Source organism: Corvus moneduloides, chromosome Z (assembly GCF_009650955.1).
Source record: "Corvus moneduloides isolate bCorMon1 chromosome Z, bCorMon1.pri, whole genome shotgun sequence".
In the NCBI taxonomy this organism is placed as follows: domain Eukaryota; kingdom Metazoa; phylum Chordata; class Aves; order Passeriformes; family Corvidae; genus Corvus; species Corvus moneduloides.
This window is the reverse complement of record NC_045511.1, coordinates 13,306,063-13,325,460: the sequence shown is the minus strand read 5'-3', so window position 1 is coordinate 13,325,460 and position 19,398 is coordinate 13,306,063. Positions and strand designations below refer to the sequence as shown.

Sequence of the window (19,398 nt, the reverse complement as noted above, 5' to 3'; positions counted from 1 at the left end):
ATTATTCTCCTTTTATATTCAGTTATATCTTTACAATCCTAGTTCTAACAGGATTTTATGGGCATGTATGATGGAGTTTAGTGGAGATTCACTATGAATCTAATTTGATCTGTCTTGTGTGGATATGCACAATAACTGTTTAAAATTACTAACACGTATTAACTGTATATAAGCTTTTGTTTTCATAAAGGGAGGTTTAATAGAAAACATTACTTCTTGCTTTACGTAGTACATATTCCCCCAAATAAATTAATTATTAATCCTAAAACTACAGAACTAAAAAAATAAAAACTATAACTTTATGTAATGACCTTTTTAGAAGCAGCCAAAAATAGGCTTCTTTGGTATTGAGTTCTCCATTTGTGGGTTTTTCTGTTGGAAGTTACATGTATTCCCCAGGTGGCTCTGTGACTGTGTAAACACATAGATTTGTATAAATGCCGTTTATCAGATTTCATTCCTTCTTTCTGTGTACACAGTTATACTAGAAGATATTTCCTCCTTAACTTATGGATAAATGCTGGTTTACACCACAAAGGTTTTATCCTTTGTTTTGTGAATGTGGTTTTGTGCATTTTCCCATGAATATTTAGTACTGTTTTGTCAGTTAGAAACTAACACCATACTGTATCAATAAATCAAAACATGACAGGTGTTAAATGTTTCTTGAATCTTATTTGATTTCTCCTGAGATGATTCACACAAAAAGATCTTCAAAATACTTAGGTGTTTAAAGTCTGTTGATTACTTAAGTCCAGAAAAACTGTATGACTTCTAAAATTTTCTCCTTTTCATAACCCTTTTTATTTTATGCTTTTATGGTTTTATTTCTTTTGAAAAAGATGATCCATATAATTTCTTGGCACTAGCATATTTGCTACTATAGAAATATATATACATCAAAATGTAATTAAATTTAATGCATTGATCATTATTTATTATAAATAGTTTTTCCTATTTTAACAATTAAGATTCTTTTTACTGCTTAGAAATGGCAGTGTGATTACATTATAGATGCAAGTAGAAGTATGCATTCAGTATATTATAAATTTTAAAACAAATATGGCTGTATTTCTTACTCTCCCTCAAAATCTTAGGATTTGGAATTGCTTCTGCTAACATGTGATAACAAGAACTTGTTCTGCCCTATGTTGAACGGCAGTCTCTTTGTCCTTTCTTCTTGAGGTTGAACTGGATCGTTTCCAAGATACAAAGAGTCTTCTTCATGAATATTATAGGGCAATGGAAGGAAAAATCCCAACAGAAGACACTCCAGCTTTTACTAGAATCCCATTGTTAGATATTATTAATGGAGAGCAGAAGGACGATCAAGAGGAATCAAGAAGGTAGAAATGCATTATGAAATTATACAAATATGAACAAATACAATGCACTGATAGATTTTTGGTATATGTGGAATTATATGTGTGCATATTTCAAAGAATGGAGACATAAGAATTTTTTAACCAGGGATTATGGTGAAATGATGACTCTTAAATCATTTTAGCAGTTACATTTATCCCTCATTTTTTACTTATTCACCTGTAGCATATTCATTTATGCATCTCTGAATTGCAAAACATTTTAAAACCTGCCTTAGGAGGAAATCTACTATTATAGAAATGTTTCCTACTTTCCTCTGTGTTGCTGGTAGTTTACAGCACAATCCTCACATAAGTAAGTTAAAGTATTGTTGTGGAACATTAGCAGGTTTAAAATTTGAGCCAATAAATATAATTAAATGTTATAAATTTTATGTAAATATGAATATAATTAATTGTTATGTAATAACAAATGTAAATCAAAGCAACCTACAAAGACAAACCAAACTGAATGCCATGTTAAAAGATAAGGGTTACCACCTGATACTTTCACAATATAGAAAATGCCATCAGTAATAACAACTGCTTTTTTAACTTAATTATAGTGCATTTAGAAATTATCTGAGTAATGAAACTGTGTCTAACCCATGTGGAATTCATCAGCAGATCACAGTCATTTGATGTAGTTTTATCCATCTGTTATTATTTCTTAGTTACAGTTAAACTGGACAGTTTTCTTGCCATGCACACACTTCATCACTTTGATCATGAGGAAAGTTCCTCCCTTTTTTTTTTTATTGCAAATTTTGAAAATAACATTTTCATTCTTTCAGCACATTCTCCAATGTAGTTATTAACACTTTTTATAAAGGGGTATGTAAATTATGCTTTATATTTTATTTTGAGGGTTCCTCTAGTTTCTTGGAAACTGCCTTCACCAGGTAATACCAAATCAAGAAGCAGTGGAACTCCACAGGAGTGTTCCAAGGATAAGAATTCAGAAAATGGAGTGGCCACTTGCAGCAATGATGAAAATCTTGTTATTGATACATGGCAAACAGCAGTTACAGCAGTATCAGATATGGTAAGGAATGTTTAATTTACTCAAACATTTCTGGATTGGGCAGGCAAAGCCCCCATTTAGTAGGCAGCCTAAACAAATCATCTTTGCACTGTGTATCTCCGTTTCATGTGTCTTGCTCCCCCATTGATACTTCCATTGAATATATTTGTAGTTCTATGAGGAAAATTCTGGAATCTCTGTATTTTCAGCACCTCCCTATTTATAGCTGAGCCTTTCATGCCATTACTGAGAGAAATATTTCAAATGTTGCCTCTATGTATCTTCTTCTTCCACGATAAACTCTTCTCTTATCCCTCAATAAAAATGTGAGAAGATGGACAAGTTTAATCCTGTGATACAGTGTTTGCTCAAACCTTTCACAAGTTCAGAGCCTATGGTTACATTCTTTTTTGTATATAGCTAAAAGTAAGTTAGGTGAGCTTTTCAAATGGTTGGTTTCTAGTTAAATTTTTGTTTTCTTTTTGATCGTTTAAAAATAAAAGAATTTCTGCACCCTTACCATGTAACTCTAGACTTGCTTTGTATACTGTTGATTCTTGCATTTCCAGTGTTTTCCTCAAGCAGAGAAAATGGCTGTAAGTATTAAACCAAATATGTCTGTCTTGCATTTTTGCTGCAGAATTTTATTTTTGAGAAATAATCAAAATTTAATCAATTAGTTGAAGTGTCTCTTTTATTTTTTTTATGTGCCTACTACTCATTAAGTACTTTCAGCAAGTATATGCTATTTTAAACAGTAGTTGCACAGAGCTGATACTATGTACTGTACTATGTGTGACTGTGGTGTCAAGGTAACAGCTGAAATAGAGTCTAGAGAAATGGAGGAAGAAAAAGAACGTCAGCTAAAACCGAAAGCTTCAAAAGCTGCGCAGAAAAAACCAAGCAAAGCTGCTGGGAAAGATACCAAAGGTTTCAAAAAGGCATCGGCCAAATCAACGACTAAAAAAAAAGGTATTTAAAATGCAGGCTTTGTTTTAGCAGTGCTTGAAATCACTGAAATGTAAATATATGAGTAATACAGAAATGAGTAACCCAAGACATTTAATTTGGATTTAATTTCTCTTTTAAAATGTCAAGTGTGACAGCAGTATGAAAAGCTGGTAGTGATAAAGAAGGGGAAAGGCTTTTGAATGGCAATTGCGTTTATTTAAACGTGTAGTCATTACATGTAGAAATAAATATTCTAAATTGAAAGTAAATATTATTTTTTTCTTCATATTCAGTATTGGAATGGAACAGTTAGAACTAGTTTATCAAGTTAAATAAAATTTTATTAAGTTCTGCCTGACAGCTGAAGTCCTAAAAAAGAGTGGATTCCTATTGAGGTAGGCCTCTCCCACCAGGTGAAAATACAAAATTTGTTTGCAGGAGAGAAAAACAGACAGTGTGCTGGAAGAGTTTGTGGAATACAAGGCTGTTCATACATTTTCTCACAACTATTTCCTTGTGCAGGTTGTAGTTTATATAATGTTCGCCTTTTGTCTGCAATGTGTCATAACTTCATTAGGAAGCGAGGCCTGTAGCCTAAATCTTTGTATCTTTTGTTAAGACATTCTATGTAGCAAGAGAGAGGTTCAAGCCCTGTGGTGGGTGTAGGATAGCCTGAAATCTGGGTACTTCATTTCTAAATGAGAAGGCTGTAACTGCAGAGTTACTGTGCATAACACAGTTGACTTTTTTCTTTGACAGATGTTTTATTTGTACTGTGCTTGGTTCTCTCTCTGGTTATTTCTGTCCATATAGAGTGAACAAAAGCATAGCCTTGCAAATACTTAGCCAGTTGTGAGCCCCAGGGAGCCTTAGGCTTAGTTTAGCATCTCAATTCAGCCGAGAGAGTAGCAGATTTTCAGACTTCTAGAAAAGTTTTGTGTTAAAAAATTAGCAGCTGTTGTATGCTAAGTGGCTAGTTTGGAATTTGTGGATTGCTTCTTGCAATGAAATTTTTGTTCAGACCTGGTACAAGGTGAATTACCTGAAATCACAAAACCAGAACTGCAGCTACAAGTCAGCTGTGCATTCTTCCTAGTAGAAGATGAATTATGAACTGATGGATTTGTAGCTGATGTTTTGACTTTGATTTAGTTTCAAATACAGTGTTACTGTAGAGTTCCAGTAGCACAAGAACTCCCTAGGGCAGAGCTATGGGCTACTAACAGAGTGATACAACTTACCACATGTAGTTTTATAACTTCTAGAATTGACCATTTGTTTTATGTTGACCTTATGTATCATGAAGATGTCTTTTTTTTTTTTTTTTTCTGTAACATTTCCATCTGCTGTTCTTCTAGGATAAAGCAATTACAAATATTTTAATATTTTTGAGTAATAGTCAAAATGGCGTGGCTACAGAATTCCATGCAACCTCTGAGAACATGATAAAATACCTTTACAGTATCAGTTCATAGATAAGTAAGTCAAAACAAGGTGGAAATGTAGGTTTGAAGAGGCATGAAATAACAGATCTCTTTTTTTTTTTCCTTTTTTTTTAATAGCGTATTTCTTTTCGCTACTTTGATGGTAACTACTACCATAACATTTTTACTATAGTTTGTTAAACTTGAATTTATTCCAGAAGAAATGAATATCATTCAAAAGACATTTATTTATGTTCTGATTGTGATAAATTTGTAGATACGAAGGTCAGACAGGACATTCTGACTATCTAGAATCAAACAAGAGGCACACTTAGTCATGATTTTCCATTCAGAAATACGTTTTAGGATGCTGTTTAACCAACTTTAAAACAGTTGTATATGCTGGGATATTTTTATGCAGTGTTAATCTTAGCATGGCTTGCAGATGTAAATCACATTTGACAGCTGAGTATTCACTTTTGTATTCTCATAAATGGTCACACCAAGTAAGGTGGAAAGTGTAGCTTTTCATGATACACAAATTTACAAGCAAAGTCCAAATACTGAGAAGTCTGTTTTCCTGCAGGAGCAAAAGCCAGTCCAGTTCCTATAGACCCAGAAGAATTAAGGAAACAAGAACTGGCACTTAAAATAAAGCAAGAATATTTCAGTGCCTTGAAACATGAGGGTATGTTACTATTTGGTTACTTACCTTGGTAGGTGATTGTTATTCCTAATTTGATTAGTGTGCTAGTCAATACTAACCAGAGACTCTAGGGAAAATGGATGGATAAAAAGAAAAAGAAGGAGAGAGAGTCATGTCTGGAGAAATCAGGAATTTTTTTTAGTGTGGTAATCAACAGTGATTCTGTGGTAAATATACTTAAGCAAGTAATGTGATTTTCATTCCTTTTGTCTTCTGTTTCATTTCATCTAATCTAATTTGTCATGACTAAGCAAATATTCAGCCTGAGAGAAAATATTGTTACTCACACTTCAATATTTAATTGAATTGGATTCTGTATTTGAAATGTTTTGTTCTGGGAAAGACTTTGTTGGCAGTTTTATATTTCATTGATGTTTTTCTCTGATTCCCCCCTCATCAAGCAACATGGGATTCAAGCAGGAGGACGTAGATTTTGTTTGTTGTTCCAAATTGCTTTCTGGACAGACTCTTCCAAAACCTACGTGTTGTTCAGTCATTCTGTCTCTTTGTGTGTCTCACCCAGTAACTTCCAAACCAAGTGGTTCATTTAAGCCAAAAGTAGATGTTTGAAAAAAGGAAGTCCCAAACTGAAAACGGTTTGAAAATTTTTTTTTGAGATAGGTTTAGACTAGAGAAAGGCTGTTTTGTCACTAAAGGGAAGATAGAACCCAGCTTTTATAGATTCTATTTGGCAACAGTTGGCAAGCCCTTCCTAATATGGTACCTCTTTGGTGGGCTAACTATTGCATAGTATTTTATTATGAAAGGTAGAGGGCAGACAGCAGTTATTGAACAAACCAAAAACTCATAAGGCTTCTTTAGATCCAATCAGGCCAAATGCTTGTGAACCTTGGACACTTACAATTTTCAATGTGGTTTAATACAAAAGCAGTTCAAGAATAAATATTCTAAGATTTTGGGGTAATGAGAAGAACAGTAATAACTTTGAAGATCCTAATAGATAGAAGATAAATTTTAGGGATTCATTAACATGGTTTTTTTTCCCCCTTGACATTACTTCATTTTATTCCTATATTTAAGAAAAAAAGCCAGGAACCTAAGGAAGGCTGAACATGTTGAGCTCTATTTCCTATTTGCACAGGCACATAGCTGGTATTTGAGAATCATTGTTTCACTTGCAGCTTTGTTATCCAGTTACCTTTTGGTAACTTCTGGTTTTCATTATACAGATACATTGAATCTAGCAAAGGCACTAGTTGTGTATAGTTGCTAAGTTTTTAACATTGGTTTCATTTGTAATTTCTCTGTTGCATCAATGTACCTTGCCTTTTATTCTGTTAGTGTTAAGAGAACAGCTTTGTCAGTGGTCTATGCAGTACCTACTTCTGAAAATACAGGGAGACAAAAATTGTCATACACTTACCTAACACCCCGATAGCAGCTACTCTAAGAACATGTAGAGAAGCCACAATTAAAGCAGCCTTAACTGTACTACAGAAAGATGACTAGCCAGGCACCAAGTATTCTCTAAGGTACTTTTTGCTAAAAACAGTTAAATATGCTGAACTTCAGGTGCTTAGACATGAGAGCATGCCTCACATTTTATAAATAGTATTCATTACGACTTTACCATTTAAACAGAGGCGGCCACAAAATCTCGACTAGAACTCATAAAAGAAAAAGCTTTAGCATTTCTTGAGGATCTAAAATGTAAAGCAGAAGAGGCTTATAAAGATATGGAAAAATGGCTTGGATCCACCTTCTTGTCAGAAGTATCCTGGTAATGTATATCAATTTTAAATAGGATTTTTTTTTCTCTTTTTTTAACCTAGACTGTGGTAGTAAATATAGTTGTTTACACAGAAAGAAGTAATTTGGAAAAAAAAATTGGAAAATAATAATTTCATTTAGTTTTATCTTAAAATCCTGAATGCTAATAACTCATTTCTTGGCTGATTAAAAGGTTCTGCTTGTAGCTGTAAAGGTGATTATCATGCTATGCTATTTTTCTAGACTACAGGTTTAGCAGATTAATGAGCAATCAGTTACTCCATTTAGTAGAAAGCACTGTATCATTTCAGTAGCTTCTGTCACTTTGGAGTGTGGGATTATTACACACACTGGAAAAATCTACCTTATTGTTCTTATCACCACATACTGCATTTCCCAAAATTATTTCAAGAACTGTTAAAAAAAAAGAAGTCCGCCTTCACAATTTTTCTGTCCTAGTAAATAAAATGTACTTGGCATCACTACAGCACATTAGACTATCTGGCACAGAATGACCAATGTCCTTATCATTAAAGGGCTTTTCCTCTCTAAAGGAAAGGGGTCACTTTGCGCTTTGCAAGTCTGGCCTATACTAACTTTTGAATCATACCTGGGACAGTGCTACTTGATCCGTGTCAGGGTGTGTTTGAGAAGAAAGGCATAAGTGGGGGATGTGAAAATTTTAATGGGCAATAGCTCAAAGAGAAAAAGCCTCTTCCTTCCAGCCAGTTTTATTTGCTCTCTTGACAGACACAGTATTTACAGAATATCATATCCTTTGACCTGACACTCCAAGCCAAAGCTATGTCTAGTTGAACATTATAGACAGCTGATGTATTTCCCTATATAAATTGTACTCATTGCACTTGAAACAGGAGTTCATATGCCTCTCCACTATGCTAGCCTAGAAAGTACTTTCATGTTTTTCCATCAAGTCTCTTCTGTGCCTTAGATCTGACTTTATATAAATTTCTGACTACAGTCAAAAGATTTCTTGCACCCAGAGGAAAAGTAGACATCATTATGATTTTGGTAGTTACAGAATTCTCACAGAGGGTTCATAATGCTTACTTTAGTAGAGCTTTAAAAGCAGAAGCACATTAAAATTTAAAGCTCTGTTATTAACACTGTGTATTATAAGTACTCATGGGTTTCTGCATTTATACTTTCAGTGTTGAAAAGCTGGTAGAGGTTGCACGACATCATATTGAGAGTTCTAGCAGAATCCAATATGAAATGACTTTAGAAGAAACAGATTTCTTCATCAATGGCGATGTAAAAATGGTTCCTGACCCTGTTCCTGACCCTGTTCCTCCACCAGAATTTCAACGCATAGAAAACTCTGGAAGTAATACTCTAACTATTTCACAGCTTACTACACTTCATAAGCAGTTTCTACAGCTGGCACCTAAAGGTAAGAAATTTTTTTTCTTTTAACTCCCAAGGAACTCTTGGTTACATACTTAAAATCTAGAGTAACTGGGAACTGCTAAACATTAGTTATTGATATTGTTAAAGATTGTACTACAGTTAAAGATCCTGCTACATAGAAAAGCAAAGTTGTTGTGGGGAATATTGAAAATATGAAATAACAGACCACTTGAAAGATTTTAATGACTTTACTATGGGCTTTTCATCATTAAGACCACATGTTTAGTATTCCTCTGACAAGTGTCTCTGTAATAGGTTTTTAGTACAATATGCATCATGCTTACTTTGCTTAAAGATGCAAGTCTTTAACTTGTTACTAATTGAGAGCTCAGTGAACACTCAGGCTATATTATTTTAAAACACAATTTTTAAATGATCAGTATTTTCATGAAACTGTTTTGTAGGATCTATTATAACTATTATATTCTTCAGGTCAACGTGTGCCTGTTGTTTGGGTGATTTGCAAGCATTAACTCAGAGATGTAATTTCTTTTTTACCTTTAAACATGCATTTACTGTATGTCTACCCTCTAAATATGGGAACTTAAGACTTAGGATGCCTAAAAAGACTTACTTGCAAAAGTTCCTGAGACTGTATAAATATTACAAAGTAATTTAGGTAAGGCAGTTTTAAACTGAGATGGAAAGTAGTTACACATGTATTTGCAGAGTGTTTCATTACCAGTGTTCCATATTATAACTATAATTTTAGTATTATTGCCACTAAGGTTGTGAAATACAATGTGTAAAAAAGTGCTTACAATTTAAGATCTAATTCTTCCGGTGTAATAAGGCCACAAAGGCACAATGAAGTTGAGTTTAATTCTTTCTTTGGAAATGCTTTTCATATATCTTTATAGAGCAATTCCAATTTTCTTTTGAATATAAAACCATTTTAGGGAGAAAGATGTATACAGTTTTCCCTTAGAGAGATGCATATCATCTTATCTCTGGTGTAGGAGTGTGGATGTGTGTGTAAGCATTTCAAAATCTTCTGTAGGGACCTATTCTGCAGATAGTATTGCCTATATAATGGCACATGGAACTAAAAATCTGTATGTTTTTAATCATTACAGTGCCATAGAAGTGAAATACAGACACCAGTTTGATTGGTACTTCCAGTTGAAAAGGTTTTTATGGTTTTAGATCATTCATCATTAAGATATTTAAAACTAAAAAATTTTGTCTGTTACAAACTTTAATATTCTTGACATTTTTAAGGCAGAACAACTATTTTATTTGTAAATGTGTAATAATTAGCAAGAAAACAACTTAAATCTTTGTCATTCTACAATATTTCCCTTTTGATAGTATTATATTCACTAAAAGGACCCAACATGACTTGTATGACTATCCAAAAAAGGAAATTTCTTGGCTTAGCAGTCTTGAGACAGTAAAAGAATGTTGTTTCTTGTTCTCTAAGACAACGGGAAAGAATTGTTTAAAACAAGGTCCCAAACCCCATGCATTTATCTTCTGTTTGGTGACTATTAAGTTAAGATGCTTACTGGTTTTGGGTAGCTGAATTAGGATGGAAAGCAAAAGCTGTGCAAGTCACCTTTAAAATACTTCCTCCCATTCTCTTACACATTTTAAGACAGCATAAATCACATCGTAGGTTTCCTAAGGCAACCACTTCCCTTCATTATAGACTCCTTTCTTTCCTAAAACATCAGGAAAATTTTTCATAGCCTTCTGTCTCCCCTTGTTCAATAGAATGGTCAACAGAAAATATTATCTCAGTGGTTAGTCTCTCGCTAAACAAAAGAGGGAAAAACACTAAAACACCCAGCACAGTGGCAATGAAGTTGATGAACAGTATCTCTAAAGGAGATACCAAAAAGTAACAGACAAATCCCAACCTTGGAAAACCTCCAAACAGATCTAGATTTCCTGACAAACATCTTTTTTTTCCTTATTCTTACCCACCCCAACAGATCTCTCAGCATTCATAGTGGAAATCCACATAAGTAAGCACATGGTGCGTAGGTTATTGGCCAAGTCTAAATTGAATAAATCTACCAATCTCCTTGTAGTAGAAGTAGAAGTTAATAATAAATTTCCTAAAGTTGTTCTGAAAATTGGAAATTAGGCTTTTCTAAAGCATCATGGAGATTAAAAGAAGCAGTTTTTGCTTAGAAATGCAAGCAAACGAAGAGTAACAATGGAGAGCTGATTATAGTAGAAGAAATGATACATAAACAGGTTTCTAACAAGATATTTGGTAAATGTCAGAAGGAAGTATTTTCAAGATATGTTTAACAAATTGCCAAAATTAAAGTGGGAGTGGCAGTGTACTTAAAAAATGTTTGATATTCATGGAAGAATTCTTATGAAACAGTTTTGTATTTCCTAGGAATCTAAAGTTTTAAAGAACTGCGGATTCTTCACAGACAACTTTGTGCTGTCCTGCACACTTGGTTCTCCATGGAAGCACATTACTCTTCATTCTAAGCACCAGTGGACAAAAAACCAGTCTGTGCTGGACCTTCCTACCTACTGACGGTCTTTCATTTTAGAAAGAAATTTATTTTTTGTTTTATTATTATCCAAAGTGCTATTGCCTAAAGTCAACATGAGTCTGCACTGACTAATTTCACTAACTCTTTGATCAAGTTGTTAACAGTGCTCTAATATATTACCTTGGGAGTCCTTTTTCGTAGGAAGAGCTGTGACAAGTCTTAAATGGAGCTAATAACATTCGCTTTTTTATTTTCTCTCTTACAGCCTTTTTGAATGTATGCTTTTCTTATCAACAAAATTATATTATTTATTAGATCTCATCCCTTTGATTCTCTTCAACACTGTGATCTTTTGTGACCCTATCTCTTGTCATTTCAATTAGCACACATATAGAATGTCTTCATTTTCTTCTAAAGCTGTTTCAGAGAATGCAGTTTGGGTGTGGTTTTGCATTAGCAAGCAGATCAAAGCAGATTCTATCACAACATTGTTCTCCATCTTATTACTGAATCGCACAAGAGAATTTTAAATGTTATTTTCTTTTTCACAGTCATGAACCATTCCAGTTTAATTATAGAAATTATTCTATAGTTAGATAGAACAGATAGAAATCAGTCAGGTTTTAAAAAGTTCTATACCTAGTAACCAAAAAATGTTTAAAATCTTATTTATAAAACTGTTAAATAGTCTGCTAAGATGTAAACGTAAGGGACAACCTATGACCATCTTGCAGTGCAGTTTGTTTTCAAATTGTGGACTTGTCAATTGAATTCCACAACTGATAGATTTTGAGCCGACTCAGCTGAAATGTTGCCTTTTTAATTAAATATTTTGTTGAATCAGAATTATATGCTTACCCTGGATAATGTCTATAGATTATGCTTTCTTTCCACAAGCACTTTTGTAGAAACAATTCAAGGTTTTAGAACAGTAATTGCCTGCCTTTGATGCAAATGGAGATTGAAGTCCATATGAGAGCATAGGAATAACTTCATCTTCTCTAACTTACATCTTTTAAAGACTATTTATCTTCAATGTGTTTTTTTAAAACTTGGAAATAAGAAAGCTTGTAAGTTTGTGGACAGAGGAGGCGAAAACTTAGTAATTCTACCAATAGTTCCATTTCCACCTCCTGTTATGTCTCTTACTATGTCATGTATGTTATTTAAGTTCAGAAATTTGTGGAATGTATTTAATATGCTTGTATATGTTTCTGTGCATTTGAAAATATATATATATATATATAATTTTAAAATTTCACTCAGCATGGCAGAGGACCTCTCCCCTCACTGCATCTCTGCAGCAACGAAAGAACCTTAACTCACAGTAGTTCTAAGTTTAAAATCCCAATTCTTGCTACTTAATGAAGATCACACATATAGCAGCACCAGTAATAATTAATGAATAAATTATGTAAATATTTACAGTGAAATTGACCTGTAGGGAGTGAGGAGCCTATCAACAACTTGGATGAAAATACCACATTTTTGAGACTCCCATCTTTTTCATCTAAGGGTAGAAGTATCCCATATTACTACCTTTTAGAGTCCTGAAGTTAAAAGAATATAATTCAGCCTTGGGGTTTATTTCACTCATTCATCCTTGTAAAATTGCTACAGAGTTTGGTGTGTAATTTGCAATGGATCATTATCCAAACCTCTAGTCAGGAATTGCTATGGAAACAGTTTTCTCAGTGAAAATAGAAGGGAATATGAATCTGTTCAAATGTTTTGGAAAATTTGATGATAATAATAAATGTTAACATAATTCTCATCTCTAGTATAAGTTTACAATCTCTTCATATTTTGTTGCATCTGTAAATTTATAATCAGAATCTTTAGTAGAGATTTACTACTAGTTTATGGAGATATTTTTATACAGTGCCTATAGAAAATACTTTACTGACTGGTGTATCATTAAGAAATAGTCTCTTTTGTGTATCTGCCTTATAACTGAGGCATGGTGATTGCTCTTTATTTAAATGTAACAGGTTCCATTTAAAATGTCATGGTCCTGGTTCACAGGATGTAGTGTAAACTTATGCTGCTGTCATTCATAATGTTCCTTTTAAAATATTTATTTTTTCTGTTTTCAGTTTCACTAGTGGTCATAATCTTAATTTCCTCACTAATTAATTTTTTTGCATTTGTTTATGAAGTTTCTACACTGCTTATTGAAACATGTAAAGGCTTGCCAGTCACCATGTGTGTCAGAGAATGATACTGCCTTTTAAGAACATTTTAATGAAAAACAATCCTACCTAGTGTAGCTTTTCCTACATTAGTTTTCTTCCTTATTTCATTTGATAACAAACTTTATGTGAAGAAGTTGCTTCACAAGTAGTAAAGGCTGGCTTCTTTTTGTATCCTCTCTTCTTTCCAAGGTACCTCTGTGACAGATCCCATCTTTTTCTATGTTCCCAGTTTCTCCATGTGAATTGAAAAAATGTTGGTAACACTGAAGGCCCATTTTATATGGAATATTATCCCTGATAGTGGATCACAGGTCTTCTCCAATCCCTATTTATATAATCACCAGAAAATTTCCACAGGTTTCCATATGCCTAAAGAAGCAGTAGGCACTGTAGAGGTGTTTAAATGTTTTTGTCCTTTACACCTTTTTGACTTCTGAAGTTGTAGATCCAGCTATCCAGCCCTCCACCTCTTTTTCACCTTTCTTTGTAGTTTTGTGTCTGCCTAATGAAGATGTTTACTGTGTGTTAAGAATATTTCTCTTCCTCTTTTCAATTCTGGGTATGGTACCTGGGCACATGTCAGAAAAACCTCCTGTGACTGTTTTGCTGACCATGTGGATCACAGCTGCTACCTCAGATTTTAAGTTCTTTACAAGAATCATTCATACTGGAAATGTATTTAAACTGCATGTTCCGAACTTCTTTTATTAATATTATGGCCTTTCAGGATGCTTAGAATAGAATGGAACAAACTTGTCACTTTTTTTAACAGTGGGAACAAACAGTTCTCACAAATTGTATAGTGTATATATATATATATAAATTTGCTCCTTCTTCTAAAATAGAGAAGAGTGGCATACAAAAACTCTTTTTCTCAAGACCTTTTAAAGCACCAGAAATGGCATTTCTCTCTATGATTAGCTTAATGTACTCATTAATTTTGTTTCTTGATGTACACATCACAATAAGGAGAGTCAGATTTTAGGTCATTTGCTGGGTGTTACTTTTGTGATTTCCCAGTGAAAAAATAGATTTCTAGTTTTATTGCCTCCATTCTGCATGAAATTTCTCTTGCTTATTTGATTTTTTTCTTTTCAAAGTCCTAAAAGTATGGTGAATGTGTATTAAAAGAATCATTAAATTAAAGGCCAAAAGTAGGAGATAAATGAGGTCTAGAAATAAAATTTTCAAAAATGTCTGCTTATGGGATTTGCTCCTACAAAATACAAGAGTGACCATCTTCAGAAAAATTGGGGAAAAGCTGAGAACAATCTCAGTGCATTAAGAATGCTTATACAGTTCTGAAAGCAGTAATAATACCATTTGCAGGTAAATAAATTTTAAGACGATCATGTCAGCTACTGCATATGCATCTTAGGCATTCTGTTTCAGGTTTTTGATTATATATTTCCAGACTTGCTCCAAGTTAACATTTTTGCCAATGCCAGGTATAATGGACATTGTAGTAAGTTTGTGACTTCAGCAGTATTTTCTGGAGGCGTTTTGCCTAAGACCATTCTGAATTCCACTTCCTAACTTTGCTCTTCTCTGTTTCAAAAATAGCATTGATGCTGCTGCACTTCACGGGTTGCATACTGACAAACTTCTGATAGTCAAAATTTAAAACTGACCATGTCTTACAAGAATCCTGGGTAGCCTTCAAATTATTTAAGAGCAGATCTGTTTTCCTTGTTCTCTTTCATGGCTGTTCATTTCAAGTCACAGTCTAGTTCCAAATTAACAAGATAAATATGGATAAAAAAAGAAAACATACAATTGATATTTTATCAGGTAAAAACTATCTTATATTTAGTTGTTTCATTTTAAATTATAGCCATAAGAGCACTGAAGCAATTTAAAAGCAAGAATAATTCTTCTAGCAACAGAGAAGTTGGTGACAGAGGGAAAGAGAAGAAAGATTTGGAACATCAGAAAACAAAGAGGAATCACCAGTTTCCAAAAATATGGCTAACGAAATACTCCTGGTTAAAATATGATGATGAAAGGGGAATAATATTTTGTGTACCATGTCGTAAACATAACGTGGATTTGGGGGAAAATATTAATAATTTTTGTTCTGGCACTGATGACTTCAAACTTGAACTTATAAATACACACCAGAGTAGTGAAGCTCATGCCTGGGCTACCTGCATGGAAGCTGCCAGTTCTGCTTCACCAGATACAGCTTCTGCTGAGCAGATGTTGAAGAGCATGAACTCCATAACATTGGGTAGAGTAGAAAATATTTTTAGAAGATACCATGCTATTGCTAAATCTGGCTGTCCCCATACAGACCCTGATGGAATGTGCAAACCAGATAAACTTTAACATGACCTTTCTCAGACTTGTCCTTCTGAAAACTTCCCTACAAAGGCAGAACCGATCCTTTTTTCCAGTGCTGATTATTGATTGCACAGATTAGTCTTTCCATAACAAGTACTCTTACAGACAGGATATTACTAATACAGTTCACAGCTTGAACTACTTTTTGTTTACCTGTAAGAATATTTGTGAGGGTTGCAATAAGAATGCTGTATCTTGATTTTTAATCTAGGAGCTGAGAATGAGTATGGTTTAGAGAATATATATTCTCATAATCCTAAATATTCTGAATGCATGTTTCTACTTGATATTTCAAAAGGTGAAGCATACCAGCAGCATATATTTCTACCATCAAGGAATTAGCAATGATTTTTATCAAAAGATAGCTAAAATTAAATTGTTAAAGACCCTTATTAGTTCCTCCAACAGAAAATGAAGATGTCCTACAGGTAATCTGGGAGAAATTAATATGAGGCCATTCACCTTTGAATCAACCTTCTTCTAAATCAAGAAGCTCTCTACTTTCAATTTAAAACATAATGTAGTAACAGCAGAAGATACCCAGTACCCCACACCCTACTGTACTACAGCTCTGCTCTGTACTCTGCCATGCTATACCACACAAACATACAGATAGATAGATAGATAGATAGATAGATGTACACATACAGTCTCTTTTTGGTGTTTTGCATAGACGTTCATGCTACTTCTGTGTATAAACAGGGTGTCAGAAATGGAGTAGGTTGTGAAGTAGTAGGTTTTGAAGGAATGCCTCATTAAAGGATATTAGTCCGCTCCAGGAGAGTTAATCTGTAGGGGTCAGAAAAAGAGATCAGTACTGTGCGTTATATAAAATATCTGAACTTGTGATTTCTCAGGCAAAAAAAAAAAAAAAAAGAAAAATGTTTAGATATAGTCTGCCTAATAAGCAACAGGATATATATTTCATGGGGTGCCTTATTAGATATGAGGCTTATTATATATTAGAATCGTTAATTCTAAGGGTTTTCTCTTGAATCACATATTACCAAGAGGGTTCTTTTCCCTCAGAGTTGTCAAATGGAGGTTTTTAACTATGTTGAGATTAGAAAAAGCTTGAAAATATGTCCCGAGGATGTCCAGCAGGTGAAAACAAAAAAAAAAAAGAAAAACCAAAAAATGGTGGGTTTGTATCTGTAACACTGAGGCCACTTCCATGATGGAGGGAGGGGGCATGTTTTCTCATCATCTTCTTTTCATCCATTAAACCAGCAGAATTCCTTCAACCTCACCTCTCAGGACATGCTTTCTAAGCCTGTGATGATTCTTGCTGCTTTGTTTTGGGTAGTCTTTAGTTTACATACATCCTTCTTGATCTAGAGATTCCAAAATCATACTATAGCAGAAGCCTTAATGTCTGGGGAAAAAAAAAAAAAAACATTATTTCTGATGACTTCTCATGTACTTTCTGATGATATTGTAATCTGCCATAATCCCTAGAGACTTTTCTATAGAAATTTTACTTTTGCAGTAAGATTCCCATTGTGATATTTATTCAGTTCACTATTTCAGCCCAGTGGGGCACTTGACATTTATCTTTATTGGATACTCTCCTTTTATTCTAGATTTTATCTACAATTTTTAAAGTTCACTTTGGATTCTAATCCTGTTCTCCAATGTGCTTGAAGTCTGTTCCTGAATTGTTTTATCTGCAATGTAATAAATGCATCAATTTGCGCAGTCCGTTTCCAAAAAGCACTTTGGTCTGTTTCTGGTGAAACTTACTTACTGATCCTGACCATCCCTCCAGTTTTTCAAAATCTTCATGAATACTGATTCTTTTTACAAGATGCTTGCTACTCCTTCTAATTAAAAATGTTTAATTTTCTCTTTAGTCTCCTACATTATTAAACTAAAACTTATTAGGTTTGGGTCCTTTTATTTTGTACTTACAAAAGGATTTTGTAAAGAGCATACCTGTTTTGGAATGAGTCTTGCTAAGTGGAAAAAAGCCAGTTCTGGGAATTGTTTTCCTTTTTCCTTCATAGAGGACATTATTTTCTTTCACTGCTTGCAGAGTACCATTTGCAGACACCAGTATTCTTTTCTGGTTATCATCTGTGTAGCTGCCCACTCTCAGCGTCTCTCCGTGACTATGAAGCACTGACAGCCCTTGAGCTGAAATGATGAGTCACCTCTTGCTTGGCATTATAATCAGATACTCAAAAACAGTTCTGTGCTCTGTACTATATACCTAAATCCATGAAATCTAGACAAAATATCTAAAAACACAGTGAGGAAAGTATTTCATGTCTTGTTTTCTTGTTTATGAGGGATTTCCTCCATTTCTCAGAGACTCCCTCATTCCTCCTATGTATATCAGGAGAAATTAAGTCACAGTCCATCTGAAGACTTTGAACTACTATAACTTTGGAATTGTCCCTCATCAGATGTTTCATGAGGAGGTAGTAAAGTAAAAGTAATTGCCCTACAGCACATCAGCAATTCTATAGTTAATATAAACAATTATATAGTTTATATAAATTGTGAGTAGAGTTGAAATTGCAGTCCTTTAATCCCATTTCAGACATTAGTTTTGATGCAAGTTCTTTAAATTCCATGTGTTGAGGGTTCCCCCCCTCCCCCCCGGAGGAACCCCAACACCTCAGATACTTTTCATGTATGTTTCTGAAGTCATGTAGCCTCACAAAAAGGGATATGACAATATTAGTATCCTTTTAAAATTTTGTGCATAAAACCAAATTTTATTTCAGGAAGTCAGAAACTCCTAAGAAATACAGGAACTACATTTTTTATTGTCATAAAGGGAAATCATAATAGGAGTTGAACAGTTTAAAACATAAGATAGTGTGACAGAAAGCGAAGTTAGATTGCCAGTGATCAAATGTGGAAAGGGAAATGTTTAGCAAAAAATGAAATAAAAATTATCATAGCTGGGATCTTCATGGTAAAGCACTAAAAAATCTGAGTCTGCAAAGAAGATGTAAAAATTTCCCCTATTGCTTTTTGTTGTTCATTGGCTCCTTCATGGACCGTAGCCTGTTTTCCCCATGAACCACTAAAATGTTACCTGGCTTATTGAACCTTATATGAAGTGTCCCAGTAATTTTGCTTCTGTGATGTAGGCTTCATTGTGCCATATGAAAATGATCTGATTCGTGAAGCTTGAAGTTTTCATAAAAGAACCCAAATTTCTGATTACCTTAAAATTATTATATTAGCAATCCAGTGTGCTTCAGTAAACAGGACATGATTTATCACGATTTTTAGAAGATGTTCTTTCTCAATGTAGATAACTCAAAAACTTTTCAAGATGTCACATCAGAACACTGTTATAGTTTGACGGTATTTTTTCCCCAGCTTTTGGTTTCATGCTGAAATATGTGGGAGGATACTAAGGCTTCAAGTCCAGGTGTTTCTCCCTTCCTTCTTCCTCTTCCAACAGACTTTGAGCTTTCCAAATCTGTTTTCGTCCTCTTCTCTCCAAGCTTATATATGTGTAGGATTTCTCTGCTTTTTAAGATGCTGAGAGCATTAATCCTGGATTTGGAGGTAATCCTGATTGGAGGTAAACCAGTCTACAGAGATGCAGACCATTCATTCAGATTGGCAACTCGATTTTGAATAAATGATGTGATGAAATTAGTATTCAAACACATTCTTTATATTCCTACCACATATCTTTTTCATAAACTTAAATTTTACTTCACTGTTCCACTTCAAACAAATTGTCTTAGCCATAGAATGTGCACAGCTATGCCTTTTCAAAAGAACAAGAAGTTTTACTAGAA

At 34.0% G+C, this 19,398-nt stretch overlaps 1 protein-coding gene across 7 annotated transcripts in view; it reads left to right on the top strand.

Moving 5' to 3' along the window:
• Positions 1-19,398, top strand: part of SPEF2 (sperm flagellar 2) — an 82,589-nt gene that overhangs the window by 46,013 nt on the left and 17,178 nt on the right. For 4 of the 7 annotated variants that reach the window (XM_032096703.1, XM_032096702.1, XM_032096705.1 and 1 more), the window contains 6 exons: positions 1,186-1,346; positions 2,229-2,406; positions 3,198-3,357; positions 5,347-5,448; positions 7,069-7,207; positions 8,370-8,611. In XM_032096703.1, the coding sequence (XP_031952594.1) occupies positions 1,186-1,346; positions 2,229-2,406; positions 3,198-3,357; positions 5,347-5,448; positions 7,069-7,207; positions 8,370-8,611 (982 nt within the window). Of the gene's footprint in view, positions 1-1,185; positions 1,347-2,228; positions 2,407-3,197; positions 3,358-5,346; positions 5,449-7,068; positions 7,208-8,369; positions 8,612-15,119; positions 16,230-19,398 lie in introns of those variants that run through there. The other 3 variants (XM_032096704.1, XM_032096707.1, XM_032096708.1) reach the window with 3 other exon arrangements.